General features: G+C 44.2%; 1 protein-coding gene across 1 annotated transcript in view; it reads left to right on the forward strand.

The window, feature by feature from the left end:
• LOC138548282 (vitamin D3 hydroxylase-associated protein-like) overlaps nucleotides 1-21867 on the forward strand; it is a 746809-nt gene that overhangs the window by 129715 nt on the left and 595227 nt on the right. Inside the window, exon 4 of the mRNA XM_069642265.1 lies at nucleotides 18326-18459. Within this exon, the coding sequence (XP_069498366.1) occupies nucleotides 18326-18459 (134 nt within the window). The remainder of the gene's footprint in view (nucleotides 1-18325; nucleotides 18460-21867) is intronic.

Here is a 21867-nt window from a genome sequence, read left to right on the forward strand (position 1 = left end):
GGCAAAGCCGCCAGAAACTATGGTAAGAAGGGGGGTACCTTAAATACGGTACCCCCGACTATAAATAATTCAAAATATTATTATTATTATTTTTTTTTTTTTTTCCTAACTATTCCTCATGTACCCACTCTAGCTCACTAGCAACCCTAATTCACCTGAACTAACCTCAGCACACTAGGCTCAGCTTCAGGGAAGGCTCGGGAGCAGGCAACAGGACTGATCAATCTCAGAGTCCAACCGTCGCCTGTCTCCCAAACCTTCCCTGACAGCTTAAGTACCCCCTGAAGGCGCTCTACCCCCCACGGCCACTCGCTGGCCGTGTGCAGTGCCAAAATACACCCCGGGGGAAACGCTTCACGTTCTCCCCGGGGCCCCCCTTCAGATAAGCACGGTTCTGACAGGCTGTCACCAGGGAGTTTATAACTCGACCTCGGCAACCCTCTGAGGGAGGACTGACCCCCACCCACTCAAGGTGAGGCGGTGTCAGAAGCACCATACTGGTGGAAAGCCAGCCACCTTTACATGCCTGCGGAGACCGCGGGTGGCAAAGGCACAATTCCTCGATGAGGAAACCAGACTATCAGCAGGTCTAGGAAGGCCTGCTTTTATTTATGGCAGGTGCACCGGCCAGCTTTTGAGCCCATGTGGACGGCGCTCTCTCTCTCTCTCCTCTCCTCTATCCCCCAACCCGAGTAAACCTGCAGGCTTTTTCAAACTCTCCCAAGTGGGCCAGTCTCCACAGGGGATCCTACCGATCTGTAAGGTAAAATCACCTCAACGACACGCCCGTAACCCTGTCAGACGGGCGACACCAAATCCCACCATTTTGTCTATTACGTGCCAAAACCCAAAATGGACGACGAGATGGCTGCGCCTGAATGAAAAGAAAGAGAAACAACTGTCCTGCGAATGCAAAAGGGAGAAACATTTTCTATTTGGAAAAAATAGTGAAATTAACAAACTCCCTCTCCGGAGCAGAAGAAACACATACACAAATAAAACATAATACAAATCAAACAGTATGGCCAAAAAAAAACGACATGCAATGTTTTCATTTTCTTTTTTTTTCTCTGACTGACAAGTGAAAGAAAACCCAGAATCATATGAAGGGTTACGCATATAAAATACTGGTTACGTCAACTGCAATTGTCAAAAACCATGATAACATTTAGAAAATGTTAAAGGATAGTTCCGGGACTTTTTTTTTATTGTCCCTACGGTTCGGCCATGTGTTTTTAAGCATAACTCGGTCGATCGTAGAAAACTTTCCTATGGACCTTACCCGACTTTTCGTCCATTACCGCACTCGAAATCAGCCGCCATTTTCTGATAATCCTATCACTTGCCGCATCGCCCTGGCTCACCTGCTTTTGCGGCACTAAATCAAATCTCCCGCCCCTGAAACAGACTTTATCAAAACATTCATATTCCCCGCCTCTATCCGTGACGTGACTGTGCTGCGTAGGCAAACGCGCCCAGGCGTCTTCTACGCGACTCCACACAGAACCCGGAAATCAACACAGATCAGCTCACACAACACAGCGCGCCACAATTCGCAATATGAAACTGTACTTTTAAATCAAACCGCAAGATTGTAAATTTGGTAAAGTACATTTATTTGACATCAAATGTTTAGAGAATATTCTGCGATTTTCATTTTTATTTGCTCTCGATCCAAAATAGTTCGTCTTGAGGCAAGCGATGTTCGTGTGCAGTAAACAGGGTGTTGGTTTACGATAAAATAAGCTCTTCGGTCGCACTGATAATCGCATGGCTGTTTAAACAACGAGGCACTAGGCCACCACAACGGTCTGTATGTTGCATCTAGCCGTTAGTACCGCGTAAGGGCATACTTGTACTTGGCGATCGTCCCATAAAATGGTCAGGGTGGTAACGTTGTTCACGCGGAGAAGCAACTGGCGGCTGTAGAAGCCGTCCGCCGGTGTCTGGTACTCGTGACACAGACAGTAGTGAATGATGTACCTAAAAACATAAAAAATGAAATTAGTCTCACCATCAGATCTTTATTAAAATTATTCATTTTATATATTCGGTCGGGAAATTATTTCATAACTAGGACAGTGCAACTGGGTTTTAAACGTCAAGGGGGGCTGTAGGATACTGAGACAGTCCCTCAGTGCAGGGGTTGACAGGGAGTGCAGGTGGAGAGTGGAAGGGCCCAGGACCGAGATCGCAGACAGTGGACCAGTTGTAGCAGGGGAGAGGGAGAGAGAAAGCAGAAGCAAAGGTTTTGAGGTGCTTCCGTAAAAGTAGACGGTTCTCCCCAAGATAGTGCGCGGTACAAAACAATATGCCACATAGAACGAACAAGTACAACTTAACCCGTCTTTAAAGCTACTGTATAGTAATTAAATTGCGGTATAAACTCATCTAAAGAGTTACTTACATTATATTTGCATTTTCCATTGTGTCTGTGCGTAGGGCAGCCCCGAAATACCACTCCTTCTATGCCGACGTTATTTCTTCTAATGAACGAACATTAAATGGCTTTCGTTTCTGAAATTCTATTCATTATCGTTTCTTACGTGGTCCCGGCCTGTCAAGGTCAAAATACAATAGAACCTTATACTGAGTCGTGGGCCATTCTGGCACCCGAGAAAAAATCAAAGCAGCTGACCTTCACTTTGAACGAGCACACATTCCTAGTTAGATACATTCAGTGTAAGGCATTCTCACAGGACTTGAAATTTACACTCCATCTTTGCATTTTGTCTGCGTGCTTTGCAGCCCCACAGAACCATAAATACGGAGACATTCTATATTTTTTGAAAAATGATTTATATTACTGTTTGGTTTAATTTAATGCGCAAATGAACAAGGTTGGATAGATACACATATTCAATGGGCCTGCGACATGAGGAGACTCGAGAGAACAGACAATCAAATTACAATCATTTAAACCGTGATGTGTATTTCTCAATGAGTTCTTCTTTAGGTGGACATGGAACAGAGGCAATGTTGGGTGGCAATGCAGTTGTCCCCTGCACAGGTTCGTTCACAACTCCATTTATGTGCCTATCTAGGACGTCAACAATAAGTTTCTCAATAAACTCATATTGCATATCCTCAAACACTGGTTTGATCACCCATTGTTTACTTCTTTTAGTGAAGGCCTTATTGTAGCGAAGCGTCCCTAAAGTTCCGGTCGTCCTACTTTGTTGACGGCCAACATTATGGTTATGTGCCAAGACCGCTAAAAGAGTCCGATTTATCATGCCCTCCATGCCAAAATGCAATCGTTTTGGCCTGTACTTGAGGCACATATTGTGGAACACCTCCAAATCTCCTGTGTGGCAGAATTCCGTGAGTCCCCTCAAAGCTTTTGTTATAGTTTTATCAAATACAATCTTTTCAATGGCTTTGTGAGTGGGTGATGAAGGAATCAACCACTTCTTCTTCCGTGCCTCCTCTGTGGACAAATGGCCATGTTCACAATTGTGAAAATGTTGGTTCGTGTTCCATCGGTGAACGTTCGTACAGTGTGGCATTACTGACCGCCATTTTTCCAGTAGAATTTCCAATGACCCTCCACATGTTTTTGAGCTCCACCAAAGATGGTTGCTGATTGACTTGGACCACTGTGAAATACCTTGCAATTCTTTTTTTTTACCTGCAGCCGACAATTTTTTATTGATTGATTTTGCAAGATGCCAAACGTCAAATTGGTGATTTATATTTTTGTACTGTTCTCTCATTGTCTTGGCAATTGAAACGTGTCTGTCCGTGGCTATCAGGTCGATCACCATTCCCCGCGATTGTAGTTCTTGCAATGATGCTACAAAGCCAACTTTCTCCATGGCCACTGAGGATGTACTTTGTGACACCTGCACGACCACCGAACTCACAATTTTCTTACTTTCCATGTCCTGAAAGTGGTAGGTGCAGTACTTGGCTGAAAATCCTGGGCTGTCGCACTGTCCATCACCGGCTAGCCTGAACCGTTTGCCCGCGAATGTACTATCAATAGACATTTTTTCCATTCTCCAAGCTTCGCTAATGGCTGGAAATAGATAATCGGTTTGGTATTTGTAGAACTGAGTTTTCGCAATGAAATGGATTCCCACAAACTGAAAGAAAGACTCTAATTTTTTAAAACTTGAACCACTAAAAAGTGCAGCCGCTGCACAAAGTAGATTGCCTGCTGGCAGTTGTCCCAGCATAGGTTGTGCAGACCATGTGAAAGGATGATATTTTGTACAGGTGGCATGTATTTTAAGGTTAGTGCCTCGAATTGCACGAGTCACATTAATCAATGGCTCCCCACATACTTCCCCACCAACCGAATGCCCACATTTCATCCGAATAATAAGATCAATCAAACAACTATCGAATACAATGAATATGGCCTCTTTCCTTATACTGTCACTCTGCATCCCAGCTGGTTCGGCCTGTAACGTTGAGGACATGTCACTCACATGAAAGGTAGAATCTCTGATATCGTCTTCCGCTATGTTCAGTGATATTGATGGTGTTTCATTGTCGTCCACTTCATTCTCTTCCATTGCAACATCTGTTCCTTCTCCGGCGATGGGTGAATAAAACAATTTCTTCAACTTTCTCGCGGTCTTAGTTTTTGCGGGTGTGGATTCTGTGAATTGATCTCCGACTGCATCCGAACTACCAGGAGGACATTCACTATCAATGGCTGGTGGTGGTATAGCTCCGTTGTCAATCACTTCATATTCTTCCCATTGGCACAATGCATCTCCAGTCTCAAGTCCCTGCCAAAAGGTTTGACAAGCAACATCTCTCGTTCGCTTCACTGTCTGTGTAGATCTAGTTTGTACACCAACTCGCAACTAGAGGACAGATTGGAAAAGGGATGTTCAGTTTAAACACACATTACAGTATTGAACTATTAACAGTGAAAAACAACATAATATAGTGACCAGGACACTAACCTTCTTTTGCTTTCTTTTCTTTGAAACTTTCTTGCCTCGAACTTCAACATCAGGAAGCTGTTGCTCCGACTCGTGTGTGCATGTCTCCACTTCCTCTTGCGCTGCAACGACTATGTTTTCCTGATAAGCACATCCATCACGCACTGACGCTCCATGGACTCCTTGAAACATAGAACTTTCATTAGTATGTATAATAATATCGAAAACACAAAATGTACTTGGGGACCAATACCCACGTACATCTCAATAGCAAAACACGAATGAGCGCTTTGTGTAGAACATTCAAACGACAATTATTCACGCATTGTTGATCTAGTTAGATGGAACTGTCAAGATCCATACCTCGGGCTCCTCATAGACTTCCATTGATGATATTATTGAAGATGATGCTTCAGTGACTCCCTGAAACACAGTAATTGCATTAGTATGGTTTTCTATTTTGATAAAAAGAACAGAAAGTTTGTGCAGGCGTGAACGGCTCATCTAAATAGACCTGCACAAATGATCAGTTGTCTAAAATAAATAATGGATATCTAAATATGATTCGATTTGCTCGATCGTTGGAAGTGTCACCACCCAGAAATCTGCATCAACTACTAGGGGTGATGTTCTTGTAGAAGAAGCTCCGTCATCTCCCTGAAACATAGTACTTGCGTTAATAAAGAAGGAAGTATAGCGGATGTAATCACGTCATATGATTTCGCTTCATCGAACTGTCAGTATCCATACCTCGAAATGCATAAGAACATCAAGGGACGATGTAACTGCGGTGCACACTTCTGCAAGCTGTTGCGCCGACCCGTAACTGCACGCTCCCCCTTCTTCTTGGACTAATGCTCCATCGACTCCCTGAAACATAGGACTTTCATTAGTAATGAACACAATATTGAAAAAAGAAGACACATAGGAGGGCGACGACAGAAGGACATATCAATGGCTAAAAACGAAAGAAACATTGTGTGTAACAATCACGCTACAAGAATGCAAGATCTGATGATCTCCATCGATGGAACTGTCCTGAAACGTACCTCGAGCATCTGAGTGACATCAACGGTAGTCGTCAATACGTTGGACTCCTCAGCATCTCCCTGAAAGACAGTACTTGAATTATTTTGGATAACAATAATTATAACTGAAAACAAAGACTAGAGGACGAGTACAAGGGTGTACCATTAGGTAAAATAATTACACGATAAATTAAAACTATTGATTTACATGCCTAAAACAAGTCAGTGGCAGAATAGCCAAGTAAGATTACCCGATAGGCGCTTGAAGTGGCTGATGACTGCAATAACGACACGGATGGAGAATCTTCCGCCTTCATATTGAGTGGATACATAAATGGGGAAATTATTGTTAGCTAATGCTACACACTACCGCAAGGCCGAGAGATAAATACGTAAACTTGACTCACCAGTGGAGGGATGTGGACGAATAGAGTGGGAATAGCGGTTGAGAGCAATTTTCGCCTCGCTCGCGGTGTGTTCTTCTTTATTAGCAATGATGTGGAGTACATGTCTGAGCTAAAGTGCCTGCTGCAGATGCGGTATCGATCACCCCTCTTGTCCGCAAAGACTTCTAGGACTCTACTTTCAAGCTCAGACGGTGGATATCCGCAATATCGGACCCATTCTCTTATCTGATCTATTGTCTTAGGGAAAACATGCATTATAGTACCTTCAGATTTATTATGGGTCTTCGAAGGGCAACCGCCAATGGAACAGGCAGGCATTGTGGAAAGTTCTGAAAAGTAAAGATCAACAATTCTCAATGAATACAATTTGTGTTAAAAAATTAAATGACACATAAAAGGTCCAATGCAAGGTTCGTTTTGGTTCTTGTAACTATACACGTTATTCACATGCAGATAAGTATTTGAATAACTTTAAAAAAATAGAAAAATAATTTGACTAAACTCAGAACATGTGACTAGTTCCTTGCATGTACTGTCTTGAACGAAAAGAAAACATGGATGCAATTTGATGACTACTAGCAAATCGATATAAATTAAAAAATTGGACGCAAAATGATTAGGGTACATGGCCTTACCTTGACGAACAAACAGTTAGATGCAGGGATCAGAGTAGTTTCTTGTCGTAGAATAGGGAGCAGTTCACAGGTTGCAAACTGACGAGTTTGCTCGAAGTGGTCACGGAAGTTCACAGAGATGAAGAGCAGATAACCAGCACCTTCACGGGTTGACTAGCAAAGCGCAAAGAAGTTCTCATTCGAAATATGAAGTGGGTTATAAAGAATTCGAAACAGGGGTGTGTTTGTGAATGAATGACGTGTATATGTCGTGGCATTATGCGGTTTGCAGGGGGCCGTCCAGCGTGAGGGGGGATGCTTGGCAGGAGACACGGGGTCTGGAGGTAGACATGGGAACAACAACCCATGCTCTATAGACCACTTTGAAGTGTACATGGTCTTTGGCACCTCTTGGCCTTTATCGCTCCCTGACAGCTCCACTTGCCAGCACAAGTACCCCGGTGCGAACTGCCTTTGATAGGGCGGGGGGTGGATTGGGGCGGTGGTCGTGCAGACAAGACACAGGAAGACTCGTGAATGGAGACACACTTATGTGGATTGCAGGGGGCCGTCCAGCGTGAGGGGGGATGCTTGGCAGGAGACACGGGGTCTGGAGGTAGACATGGGAACAACAACCCATGCTCTATAGACCACTTTGAAGTGTACATGGTCTTTGGCACCTCTTGGCCTTTATCGCTCCCTGACAGCTCCACTTGCCAGCGCAAGTACCCCGGTGCGAACTGCCTTTGATAGGGCGGGGGGTGGATTGGGGCGGTGGTCGTGCAGACAAGACTCGTTTGCCGCAGGGCCTCACCAAGGAGAGGCCATCTAACTGCATGTAAGAGGCAGGCTGAAGGATCTAGTACATGGAAGGCAGGGGGGTGAGTTTATAAATACCTCAGCCTCCCAGGAGAATATATGGGTGCAGTTCACCCTGGAGACCCTGGATGCCTATGCAGTTAGTCAGCAGCAGGCTGGCCTGTGGTGGCAAGGCGGCACGGGCCAGAGGGGGTCATCTCTGTACCCGGTGCCCAAAAGGATGATTTATTATGATCAACCATATTGATTATTTACCTATAACCATGTTTTGTGTCAATAAAATCCAACGGCCTTCCTTTTATTGCCAACGCTTGAACAAAGTGGTGTGGTAAGTATTTTTGGGGGAGGAGGCAAGGCCGGGAGGCTTGATGCCAACCCGCAAAATAACATATGTATGTCTGCTGCATATGGGTTCAACGGTTATGTGGATTGAAGGTGGGCGGCCAGCGTGAGGGAGGATGCTGGCCGGAGACATGTGGTGTGACAAGACAAGGCACAGGAAGACTATTCAATGGAGACACACTAGATTCATTTAAAAAATCAAAACAACCATTGTTAAAATATATGTTGGGTTTTATTTTAGATCTTAATTTCAATTGAACATAAATAATAAACATTACACATTGTAAAGTTGCGGTTGCAGCGCATCCATGGAAAATCCGCGGTATTGTCCACTGTCGCTGGGGAAATGTTGTCTAATGGCAAGTACCGCACAGGCAGGTATTACTCTCCGAACGCGGTGTCCGAGCCTCCCGTGAAGCCACCAAGTGAAGCAACGATAGGCCACCAGCCTGTACCACCTGTGAAAATGAAAGATGCAAACTGTATTAAAATGACAAAACTTTCTTATCACTGTCGATTCAGGTAAAAAATGTCATTCTGCTTTGAAAAAAATTCTATCTAGAAAATGCACAACATGGAACCAATTTACATGCATTCGAATGATGAGACGACCATGAAATAGTAGTGGCATCACTGACATCACAACCAGAGTATACTTACTCGTTACTCGGATTACGCGGACGAACAGTGCCGCAAAGTTCGTGCATAAGCACCATCATCATCCTCAACACTGTCCGTGAGAGGCAGGCTTCCCTGAACTCTGGCAGCTCGGTGATGCATTGCGGACTTGGCTCGCCTTCCGAAATGTAGGCCAAGCACCCGGAATTTTCACGGCAGCAGCAGTTCTCCTCCTCAGTTGGCATTAGCTCGCACCGATTGCACGTGCACCAGGTGGAGACGCCGTCCATGCGACATGGTCCAGGCTCTTCATCCGTTGACTGGTCCTCCCAACTGCCGTCCGAATCCCCATCGTTTTCGCGTGCTTGCCTTTCCAGTAGTTCTTCCTCGGTGTACTCGGGCTCGTACATATACGGCATTATTGTAGCCATTGTGTGGTAAAGAAAGTAAAATAATTTATAGCGGTGGTACTGGTATCTGTTCACACGGGCTACAATCAACGAAGGTAGCTGACCAGAGCACAGAAACGAGTCACAGAATACTCAAAGTAACACACAGAGAGTAATGGAATCGAAAATCTGCTGCTGTGTGTTGTGGAACGGTGTGTTTATACTTATTGAGGAAAGAGGCGTCCTGCCATTTCCATGGCGACACTTCATTAGCTGAGGCGCAGCGATTGTTGACACGAAACGTGCTTTGGCGTTGGGAAATGGGCGGTACGCGTCTGCTGATGTCAGGCTCAGGGGCGGGGGATTTGATTTAGTGCCGCAAAAGCAGGTGAGCCAGGGCGATGGGGGGAAATGATAGGATTATCAGAAAATGGCGGCTGATTTCGAGTGCGTTAATGGACGAAAAGTCGGGTAAGGTCCATAGGAACGTTTTCTACGATCTACCGAGTTATGCTTGAAAACACATGGCAGAACCGTAGGGACAATTAAAAAAAAAGTCCCGGAACTATCCTTTAAACTCAACAGATACGGTTGGATGCTATGAAGTCCTAATCTCTGCTCCTCGATCCGCAGCCTATGTTTACAAAGCAACAAGTACAGGTTCATGGCTTACTTAGGAATATTCCAAGTAGGTGTGCGTCTTCTATTTTCCCAACAATGGGCCTCATTACGACCCTGGCGCTAAGTGTTTAACGGCGCCGTAAAAGGCTGAACACTTAGAGCCTGATTACGAGGTCCCTTTGCGGGACCCGACCTTTAGCGTCTTCCCCATTCCCATTGAGCCCTATGGGTCAAAAATGGGAATGTGGAAGGGCCATGGGGAAATGGGGAAATACCGCCCCACCAACCTTGGAATGGGGTGGTAAATCCCCCTTTCTCCATGGCGGAGTCGGTAAGTTACCGGCATGGACCACGGTGCTATTAGCACCATGGACCTCCGCCTGGGTCGTAATGAGGCCCTATGTGTGCACCGTAACCAGATAAAAAGAAGAGAAGCAATAGTTGTATTTTACTTTGATTGCAGTCCTTTCATGTATTTCATATTTATTAAAAAAAATGGTGTCCTGTTCTATGTCTCTTTTTCTGCCGGATATAATTACCATATTTAACACAGAACCTTATAGAGACACTTGTTTCTCCATATATTTGCCCTTCATTCATTTGTCCTCATTCTCACCACTTCTCATCACAGTTAGGAGCCTGTTTGAGCCTTTTGGATTTCAAATGATATTTTAATCTATTTCAACACTATTTTCTTATTGTTATCCAAATCATATATAAAAGCATACATATCTCTTTTGCAGTTCACACTAATAAAAAAGTACACACTAAAAAACAGAAGACAATGTGTAAAATGTAGTATAAATCACAACAAAAAACAATTTATTTAGCAACTAATGCTTTAATGGTGCAGTTAGTACCACAGTGCCATATTTTCACCAAGACAAAGGGCCTCATTACGGGTCGGGCGGTCCGGAATTAACAGTAGCGGTAAACCCGCCGCCACTGTTAATTCCGGACCGCCCGATCCCGAGTCCTGCAGGCGGAGGGTGATCTTCCCGCCAGGTCTGACCTGGCGGGTTGAACACCTCCCACCTGCAGGCAGACGTGGAAACACCAGCACCATCACGAGATGGGGCCGGTGTTTCCACTTCCCCAGTATTTACACCATTCTGCCTCCGGGATTACCAGGACACCAGGGTCGTAATGCCCTGGCATTTCCGGGAGTCACGGAGGCGGAATGGTAATACAAGTCCAGCGGTAACCAGGCAGTTTTACCGCCGCGGGTACCGCCGCGGTTACCGCCAGACTCATAATGAGGCCCAACGTATCAATTTTTAGGCACATTATTTGCACTCAGGGAACACATTATACTGGTCTGGATTGTTTTCTCCTTTAGTTGACATTTCAAAGCTGGTCATTTTTATCTAAAATATAATTTTAACAGATTGTAATTGACCAGACTTTTTACGATCAAACAACCGGACCCGGACCTCATGCAACCCAGTCTAGGTTTCTAACTTCTCAGACAATCATTTTCATCTATAATATACTGTGTTTCCACCATAAAACCTGTTGACACTTGTGTGTTTCGGCCTTCATTCTTTCCTTTGGGCCTTCATCAGGACAGACATAATGCAAAGCCCCAAACCAACACATTTTTCTCAGACACAAGACTTCTGAACAACAATTTCCAGGCTGTTGTTATCTTTTTCAAATTTCAGCTCCTGTAAACCAAAGTCATACAATCAATCTTTCATCCAAATTTCTACCACACATATCTCACAAAAGAATATTTCACTCATTCGCAAAAGGCTTGGAGACACAGACTTACTTGGGACTTTTCCAATGCAATCCCTTTTCACAGCATTGTATGCTATTTGGAAAAATTAGAGCATGCTCTTTGTTCTTCTCCCATCCTCCAATAATTGACAGGCTCTCAGTCCTGCAATCACAGTAGAGCACACAGGCTCACATATTTGAGTGACGGATGTAGGCTTTTTTCATGGGGAAAGGGCTGTGTGATAAATGTCCTTTCAGCACACACTAACTTGACCCATGCCTTCCTAAACACCCTTCTCGCTTTTCACCCTTCCTTAAATTGGAGCTCTTTACTCTGTGTGCTCCGCTCTGGGTCTTCTGATCCCCCAGCTTAATTTTGTGTAAATGGTACATATGAGATTTCCAATCTAGCAGTGTGCGAAAGCTGTAAAACATTAATTGTTTAGGCGCATAATAGTGCAAAGTAGCTTCTGAGTAAGAATATTTTGAAGGCAAATGAAGCTATTAACATTAACAAACTCCAACCCACATTTGTCGTTTAACACCACTCCCTCATTTGCACTCATTTGTGGAAACTATGCAGTAATAGAGCTCCTACAGTGCTTGGTGATATCATGTGAGATAGTCTTTCAGTCAGCTATTGAGCCCATGCCATTTTGTCTCCTACCAGTGCAATTTTACCATTAGAAATTCGGATACAAGCATCACGTTTGCCGGGTAATGTGGGTTGGGAGGTGAGGACTGTTTCAATAGAGCATACTTGACATTGGACAGCCAAGAAGATTTACAGAGCGCGGGCCATCAAAGATTTCATTTTTGCAAAGTTGCCCTATGGCATGTTTAGCACCTCGGATTCACCGGAGTTATTTACAGACAACCCAAAATGCAAGTAGAAATAATAGAAAAGTCACGCTTTCAAAACTAAATCTGGTCTCCTCTCCCAGGTGCTTGCTGCTCTTTGAAAGTATTTTGGGCTATTATTGTGCGTCTCCCTGGGGGTTTCCCAAACACTGTTGCCAGTCCTGTGTACCAAAATGCAAAGGAAAATGACCATATCGACTGGAAGGACGTGACATCAGGTAGCTTTAGTTGTTTGTGGTATTTGTACTCGAAGGTCAGAGCCCAAGTGTTTGTCCCTCTTCTACAAGTCACAGTTCCAGAGACAGAGCCACCAGCTATTTCCAGATCACTCGTATGATTGTTTGTGTGCTGCAGTACATTTTCTTGGCCGCTTCCCTGGTTCTCTCATTCTCTGATGGACTCTTAGACCTCTGAACTGCAGTCGCCACGTGCCTGCTAGGCTTGTGATCACACCTTGCCTTTATGGAATACCCAAACATTATGGCATGCTGCAAGTACTCCTTATGCGGCTGTCCTTTTGGGGGCGGGGTCAGGGTGGTTTCTCCCCCGCTCCAGTGCTTTTCTGACAGAGGTCCTTCACACCCAGCAGACACAGTTCATCAAGGATCGTATTCGTGGGATGAGTCTGCTAAAGGCTATGATTGGTGTCCTCTCCATTGTGGCCTCTGGCTAAGAGGCTCTGGGATTTAGCACACAGCAGACCTGGGTTACATCCCCCTAAGGTTATTGGCAGCAGGGAGGATAGCTCAGCGGCAACGTGCTCGACTTGGAAGAAAGGCGACACAGAGCTACATAGGTTCAATCCCTGGGTCCGCTGTTAGAAACCTCTGGGTATTACAGGAGTTATAAATGACCTATCAAATCCTTTTCTTCCAGCTACTGCCAGAACCAGGATTCTAGTGCTCAGTAGGTCCTCTACTCCTCTTTAGCCATCGAAATCGAAGATTGAGCTGTCCTGTACAATATTCTGCCTCATTCCCCATCACCCCTAGCATGTCTTCCCAGACGCCCTACCTAACGCTTTCATGGTTTTTGGTTACATGCCCCTAAACGATAGAATGCTCTTCCTCTCACTCTTAGGCAACTTTTCATTTTTTAAAAATATTGAAAGGACTAACTTTTACAGGCTGAACTTCAGTAAGTATTGTGATTATTTTGAAATCTCTTTGTAATCATATTAGCTATAGTTGTGTTCTCATTATTTTTGTACTGTTTTCTAAACACTGTAAAGTGTTTTGGATAAAGGTGCTATATAAAGAAAATAAATGCATAGAAGGTGAGGAGCGGTGCCTACCTATCCCTCCTTTATACTGTCTTAAATATCTCGAGTGAGTCAATATTTTCTCGGATTGGTGGAATTATTTTGTGTAGGTCACTGGATTGTTAATCGTCCACTGGAACCATTTCCTACGCATGTGTTACTACTTTTCTCATAATCCTGCCCATTTGTTGTGGTTCTCCCTATTAAATGTGTTTGCTAATTGGATGTGATTGCACAGAGGAGCGTTAGTCCAGGGCTGACCGGCCACTGCCACCATTTTGAGGTCAGGCAGCACTCTCATAGTTGGGGCGGATCAGTGTCCTGGTCTCCTCAATGTTACAGTGCGTGGCTCCTCTTCCCACAACCAGTGAGGGAGCTCAATACAGCACCAGTAGTTCCACATGTCAACCACCTGCACTGCAGTGTGTGTGTGCGCCATGTGATTAATCCCTTTTAATTAGAACACTCTCGCCATGAGACACCACCAGCCTCCAACCCCACTGAACAACCACAAAGGTCAATGGCAGCCATATCACAGCTATCACCCCTGACAAAGCTATAACAAGAACTTCAAAAGATCATTAGATCACACTAAGGGATAAAACATACCAGCAGCCCAAGAAATACAAGCGTGTTAAGTGCATATATATATATATATATATATATATATATATATATATGTGTGTACCCGTCCGGTTTTGTATAGTGATACTCGGTAGCCGGCTGAATTCTCCTGTCTGCATTGACTGGCAATACCTCCTGGGATGTATTTGTGCTGTCACTGACCCACCCACTTAAGAGATGGTCAAGGAAGTCAGTCTAGTTCTGGCATTGCCATTCCATGCAACTTTAACATTTGGATACAACAAGGAGTATTGAATGTTGCCTATTGCGCAATCTCTTCTTTATCTCCAGGAGGAGTTTCATGCTGTTAGCTAGGATAGCCTGTTTAATGGGTTGTGTCCCATTTGGGAGAGTCTCAATCACGTTTTAGCACTCAATATCTTTCACAGAGGGGAATCTATATTTACATATCAGGCTGGTCCTACCACCAAGGGCGCTCCTACACCGAAATGCTAGCCAATTTCCCTGGAACAACAGTACAACCAGCAACCTCAGATGTGCTTCTACCTGTTGGGCATTATCACTGTGGCTCAGGTAACCAAGCAAATCCAGCATGTAATTGTATTTATTAAATTGTTACAGTAATTTGATTTATGGTGATTTGGTTTCTTATAAGCCTTTCACAACTCAACAGGAAAAAGTAAATATTACAAATACAGTACAAAAAAGAAGTAAATTCAACAATCTTTTAAATATACAATGTGTGTACTGTGGCAAGTCAGAAGGACATAGACTCATTGCGGGCACTGTAGTCAGTGGTTTAGTAAACAAAACAAATAATTCCCATCTTTCCTTATCACTATGGAATTTTCCTGCCTACTTTAATAATTAAGGTGCTCATTAAGTCTGATGTCCAAACTACCCTCACTGACCCTACCACTATGCAAAACTAACTTAAATCCAGAGAATGACTCCCTTCTCCATAAGTGCTCGTAGTACTAGACCTCCTGTATTTCAAGTAAAAGAAATTGTCTCTTGAAAAGGATTTGGATTTCAATCTTCTGGGGTACTTGTAGTATCTTCAATATATGAATTATGAATAGTCTTCTCTTGTGATTCTTATCCTTCAACTCTTTAATTCCTTACGTGGATTACTCGGCTTTCTTTCCTCCTCTATTATCCCTCTAGGGTTTCCATTTATTTTATTTTTTTAACTTTCTTTATTGGAGATCCACATCACAAAACATCACGTAACATACAATGCAGTACGAAAGTACATTAATAAAACCAGGCATCATATAATGTTCTTTTGCATGAAGTCAATCAACAAGTACATTATGCAGTGCTTCTGGCGACTCGGGCGAGTTAGGAAACAGAGCTATATCGGTTGGTCATCTCTCCCTCTCCTCCCCTTTAGCTATCAGACCAAACATTTAAGTTTATTTCATACACTGATCGCTCCCTTGTAAGGTCTGATCCCACACTTGGTGCGGGGTCCCTGGACAGTAGGTAAGCGGTTATGGGGCTCCAAATATCTTTCGGTCTATTTTGCTGCCCATATAGGCTCCCATATTCTTTATCTGTGTCACTATGCCATGTGAAGTCTTTCAGCCACATCTTTATCCCAGGGGGGGTTGGACTAGTCCATTCAATTAAAATGCATCACCTGGCGATTATCATACAGGTTGCGAGTAGTTTTCGGTGCTGTCTATGTAGACCCGGGGCATACCCGAACATACAGTATAATAGTTTGCAGGGAATGACCTGTCCCAGAAACGCTGAGCAGCACTCCGCCACCTCCTCCCAGAATAGCCTCAGCCCGGTACATGCCCACATCATGTGTAAGAAGCTAGCCGGTTTGTGGCCACAGCGCTGGCAGCGTGCCGGCCTGGAGCCGGGCCGGTGACATGTACACATGGTGTAACGTTTTTAATTGTATCAACTGTAGGCGCGTGGTGAAAGCCCCTCTATGTGTGTTTTCGCACATCACCGGCCATCGTATATCTGTGAAGTGAGTCCCAGCATCCTCCTTCCATTGCTGCTTACACTTCAGAGGTGCTTTTGGGCTATCGAGTTGAATCAATGTGTATAATGTGGAGACCACCCCTCTACAGCCCGGTGAACTCACAATATATTTCAGGAGCGTAGTAGTAGGCGGCTGCACCGGGCACCCTGGGGACCACTGCCTAAAGGCTGCCCTCATCCTTAGATATTGTAACCTGCGTTGGAGACTCCCCCCATCCTTTAAATGAAGAACTTCTGGGTAACAAAGGATCCATTTGGGTACATGTCTTCCATTCGGGTTATCCCTGCCAACTTCCTCAGGGGTTGGTGCTATCGTCTCCACATTCCACAGTTGAATACCCAGGTCAAAGGGGACGTCTACCCTCAACCTTTTCCAGACTCTCTTCCATGCATGATCCGTACATGCCACTGAGTCATACTTACATTTGTCTGCCACCCTATGGGACATCAGGACCCCCCGGAGAGTGTAGGGGCGACCTGAGCTTTTCTCTGTGCAGACATGGGGAGAGGTTGGAGCCCCCGGCATCCATTTTGAGGTGAAATCTAGCTGAGATGCCATAAAGTATAGTTATGCACCCAGGGCCCCGACCCCCGGCCTTTCCCAAAGCAGGGTTAATGTGTCCCAGCCGATACACGGGCTACGATGGTGCCAAGCTAGTTTAATCATTTGAGTCTTCACCTCAGCAAAATATCCCACCCCCGGCCACACTGGAATATTTTGGAAAATGTACAACAGTTTGGTAATCACTACCGTTTTAGCCACTGCAATCTTGCCTAGCCAAGGCAGCGGTTAGTTTGCCCTTCCTTTGATGTTTGTTAAAAGTAGATGAGAAACTTGTGGGAGTATAAACTGGGATGGGCCAGGACAGCTGCAATCCTATACTGGGAATATAAACTGTGGTCGGCTCATGCAACCTCCAGAGTATTTTAGTTTTTTTTCACTGTTTTCACTTTTATTTGTTAGGGATCATTTAATTTGATGGTGTTATGTACATGGTTAACATTAGACCTACCTGTGCTGGACAGTTATGTCTTTAAGGAATAGTTTGATCTCTCATGTATAGTCCATGGGCCTTAGCATATCAGTGTTTCTTTCAAAGTGTTTATTTAATTATTTTATTTTTGTGTCTATATAATTCCCTTTTCTAAAGGCGTAGAGAAACTGTTCCTCTGCACCACTGATATGGAAGCAGTCTTTCTGTGTTCATTGTTGGACAGTGTGAAAAGGGGGGGGCGGTGCACTGTTTTATATTTAACGGGCACCTGTGTTCTCAAGAAGAGTTGGGAAGAGGAAGGCATACAACAGCGTGCAACTCTGGCTGTATCTCTTAACGTTCCCTTATGTGGACTAGATGCAGTCAAAAAGCCTCTGTGCAGCATTACATATAACCCCTTTGGAAATCCTACACTGCCCATAGAAGTGAAAGGACTGTTTGGAGATAAAATAAAGGGCCTGTCCATGGCCCAGCAGACATTTCTAGCGAAACGATTTGAGACGTTACAGGACTATTTTTTTTTTTTTTTGGTTGACCAATTTTTATCACATTTTGTTAAACTACTGCTTGGTTCTTGGTTTCAACGTAGTTTCGTATATTCCAACACAGTCTGATCTAGTGATCTTGGCTCAGCCTTGTGAACACACCTATGGGGTCCTTAGCAGACACTTTTCACCAATTGTAGTGTTTGGGTTCTTGTAGTAATCACATGTAAGTAGAGAGCACTCTGGAGTCGGGTAAGTAAGCTTTATTATGTTACAGGGTTCAGATAGAAGGGAGGTAAGAGCTAATGTAAATGCATCCTTCTCAGTTAACATCTCCCATCCTGTGTGTCTAACCATCACTCCTGGAACCTTCAGGTACTGTAAGGGTCCAGGCTACCCAGCTACATTCCATGGCTTGCATTGGTGCACTCAGTGCAAGACCCATACTACACCAATGCAATTTTGTGAGGTATTAGCACTAAGCCAAACTTTGCCCTGGTACAACAATGAATTTCAAGAACAGCCGACACTGTTTTCTGTTTGTTCAATGGATATTTTTCAATATGTTTTCTTTTTATTTATTGTCATGTTGTGCATTAAGCGCAAAGGAAGATGATATGCAGTCTTTTCTGAGCTGCTGCTCTTTGGTTCATCTGTCGGCTTTCTTCCCCAGGGCTATGACAGCTCATGTGGCCTTTTGCAACTCCATGGCGTCCTGGACCAGCAGGATAGTGTGCTCATCCAGGTCTTAAAGAAGCAGGGAGCCATTCCCTTTGTGAAGACCAACATCCCACAGTCATTGATCAGGTATGCATCTTTTTCTCTCTCACACATACACACATGCTTGCCTGCACACGCATGAATCACGCATGGGTAAACATGTGTTATTACTTGAAGACGCATTATGGTGCCAATGCCAAACTTTACAAGCGTTGGCAATGCAAACAGTTTTGGGTTTTGTTTAGGCATGGGAAAGGCATTTGCCAGGCACTGCCATAGTGGTATGAACTGGCCATCGAAGGTAGCAGGTGTAAAATGGTGTGCACATCCACAGGAGCTGCAAAATGGTGTGCACATATAATAGTGCCTGGCAAGTATCTAATACATATGGAGTGGGTTAATGCGCTTGGCGGATGAGTGTGGAGGGCCGATGAATGTGGAGAGCGGACGAATTGCAGAATTGCATGACGTCCGTATTATGCCTTGGAATGCACAGATCCTTTATAAGAGCACACCTCATATCACACCCCACGCTTACTCTCTCCTTACACCACCACTCAACTAGAACACAGGGATACTATGACACCATTCGGTATAACTGTTCTCATATCAACATCTTGCGCTCACTCCCCATCACTCTAAGTAATCATCGCTGGTCTCGCACCCCCAGCCAGGCGTTCTCCTCAGGCCTAACACTGCCACTTTCGGTCTGGATAATTCCGGCCAGATTGAACACATACTCTTGACCTCTCACCCACCACACCTACCGCTAGGAAGCAGCTATCACAGGAATTTCGCACCAGCTGCACACATACAGTTGCGCACACGCACCTTTTGACCCTCTCTTCGCCCTCTACTCACCAGAACTTCGGTTCCCAAGGGCGTTCAACCTACCAGCGCCTTCAGACCATACCAATGGTATATAAGGCGCTATATAAGTGCAAAATAACATAACATAACATAACATATACATAAAACCAAGAAGTGGCAAAGCTAACAGTTGTTTTTGCTATTTTTTTTTAACCAGATGTCCGTGAAAGACATGCATAGTGCTAATCAATTGTGTGGCTGAAGGCCGACCTGGTTAAGACATTTGTATTACCCCAGTAGCACATTTATAGCTATCTCCAATTAAGTCATTGACTCTGAGAAGGCTGCTTTGAAAAACACTGGCAGGCCCTTTGATTGCAAGTCGTGAAAAAGCAAGATCAAAGCGATCCCAGGAGGATATGTTTTGGGAAGGGCAGGAAGTAGGTGGAAATGGCCATATGGCTTAACGTGGCCATGGGCAGTGAATGAGTGTGGGAAAAAAACTCCTGCAATTCTTTTGTCCCTCCTCATATGCCATATCTCTTAGCTGTACCCTAATTCAGTGGTTGCGGCTTAAAGGTGGTGCGTTAGTGGCGCCTAATAACTACAACAACCCCCACATACATGAACAGCGCATACTTCATGACTACACACATGATCACACAGATGAGCTTGCAATTGGCATTAACAGATGATAAATAGTTGCACTAAAGCCTTTTAGTTCATGCGAATTAAACCAACATGGCTAGAGTCCTAAATGAAATTGTAATGTTGCGTTGTGGGGTATTCTAATTCTGGTTGTGCACCCTTGTATATCGCATACGCTTATTCTGCAGGGACCTCTAGTTGCAGCATGGGGCTCTTCACTCTTGGAGATCAGGTGATGGGCCTGGCTGAACGAGGGACACTAATGACCAAAGATGCAAATCAATTGGTTCAAAATGATGATGAGTGAACATGATCTCCAAGTGAATGGTGTCTGTTTCTCTAAAGTAACATATGCTATATGTAATTACGTTTTTCAAGGTTAGGCATCACACAATTTAAACATGTACAAAATGGCTGCTTCAATTTCTATATTCACAATGAATTCCTGATCCGGTGGACCTTTGCTGCACCTGTGCCTTTCAGGTTGTCGTCCTCTTTTTCTAGATCTTCCGCGAGTATTAAAGTAATTTCACATCAGCTTGCGTAGCTTTCGCCATACACGTAGGTTTCAGGCGGCACCCCATTTATTTGTTTCAAAGTGATTTCTGGAGCCTCTGTGACGACTCAGAATCTGTGTGGGCTTGCTTCATTATAATGAAACTTTGTGCTATGCTCTAAGAGTTTCTCAGCCACAACCTCCTGCATGCGGTTCTCTACTACTTGGATTATGCTTCTCGATGTGGCTGAAATGTTTGAGCCACTACAATCACTCTGGGTTGTTCCTTGATTCCCTCTGCGTATCAGCTCCACTGCATCAAGTTCCTGGCGTCTTAGTTTCACAAGTCTCAACATTGATGGCTGTTTAGTTCTTTTTGGTTTTCCAGGTGGCTTGCAACAGGCTTTTGAAGTGTTAGAACCACAACAGCATTTATGCAGTTCTTATCTGGTTCTCTTGATTTTTGTCCATGCCACTCTGCTAGAATGATGGAGTGTTGGGATTGTGCACAATACCTGTTGCGAGTTAGAACCACACATTTCAGTATACAATTCTGCTTTGGCTCTTGACTTTTTCAGCACCCGAGCGCTACACTGGTGGAGTATTAGAACCACAACTACTAGTGCAGTTATTCCTTGTCTTTGCCAGAATTACTGTGTTATTATTATTATTATTTTTTTTGGTGTTGTTGAACACACTAGCATGTAAACTCACTCCCAATAATCCAAACTAACCAAAATAAGGGAGCAAACCATGGTGCATTAAGAAACCAGCTTTATTGATACATTCGGCTGGCATAAGGTCCACATGCATTCTCAATCACTTCCTGATAGCCCATGGGTTAAATTACAGTCATATTCATAAAAAACAAGTATTTACAACCAGCATTGGTTGTTAAAATAAACACATATAGTTTCCTTTACATTGCCCCTTTCAATTGGACAATCATTATTTTTGAGCCTGCCCAGGGTCCCACCCACTTTGGAAGACTTCATGCCTTGGACATCATCGGACCATGCTCTAATTTGTTGCACTGCAATATGCTGTCATCATTACAATACTGCTGCCTGTTACGGATGTGGCCTTGGGTGGTATATTTATACACAACAGTCCAATGAACTTTGGTGGGAAAGGAGAGTCAAAACGTTCCTTGGCTGAAGTACGGCCAAACTCACTCCCATCTCATCGTTCCAAGCCAGACCCCAATCTTCTAAACAGTTTGCACAACCTTGGACAGTCCATCATGTGCTCTCTTCTGATGCATCCTGCTGCTTGCTGGTATTTGATCTAATTGGGTCATGATAACTTATTCATTGTTGCTTATCTAAAGCTGGAAGCATGGGAAAGGCCTATTTGTGCAGTTTCAGCTATCCTCGCTTTTCTTTCAGCCTTGGCACCTTCAGTCATCTGGACACCACAATGAACCAACAAAAATTCCTATTAAGCTATTTAAATAGTCATGTGTCTATGGGCTGTGCAAAGACTATGACGCTATTAGGGGTGGAGTCTCACAATACAGATATATGGCTGTTATTGTAGGT

This window comes from Ambystoma mexicanum, chromosome 1q (genome assembly GCF_040938575.1).
Source record: "Ambystoma mexicanum isolate Mex_15411 chromosome 1q, UKY_AmexF1_1, whole genome shotgun sequence".
NCBI classification, from domain to species: domain Eukaryota; kingdom Metazoa; phylum Chordata; class Amphibia; order Caudata; family Ambystomatidae; genus Ambystoma; species Ambystoma mexicanum.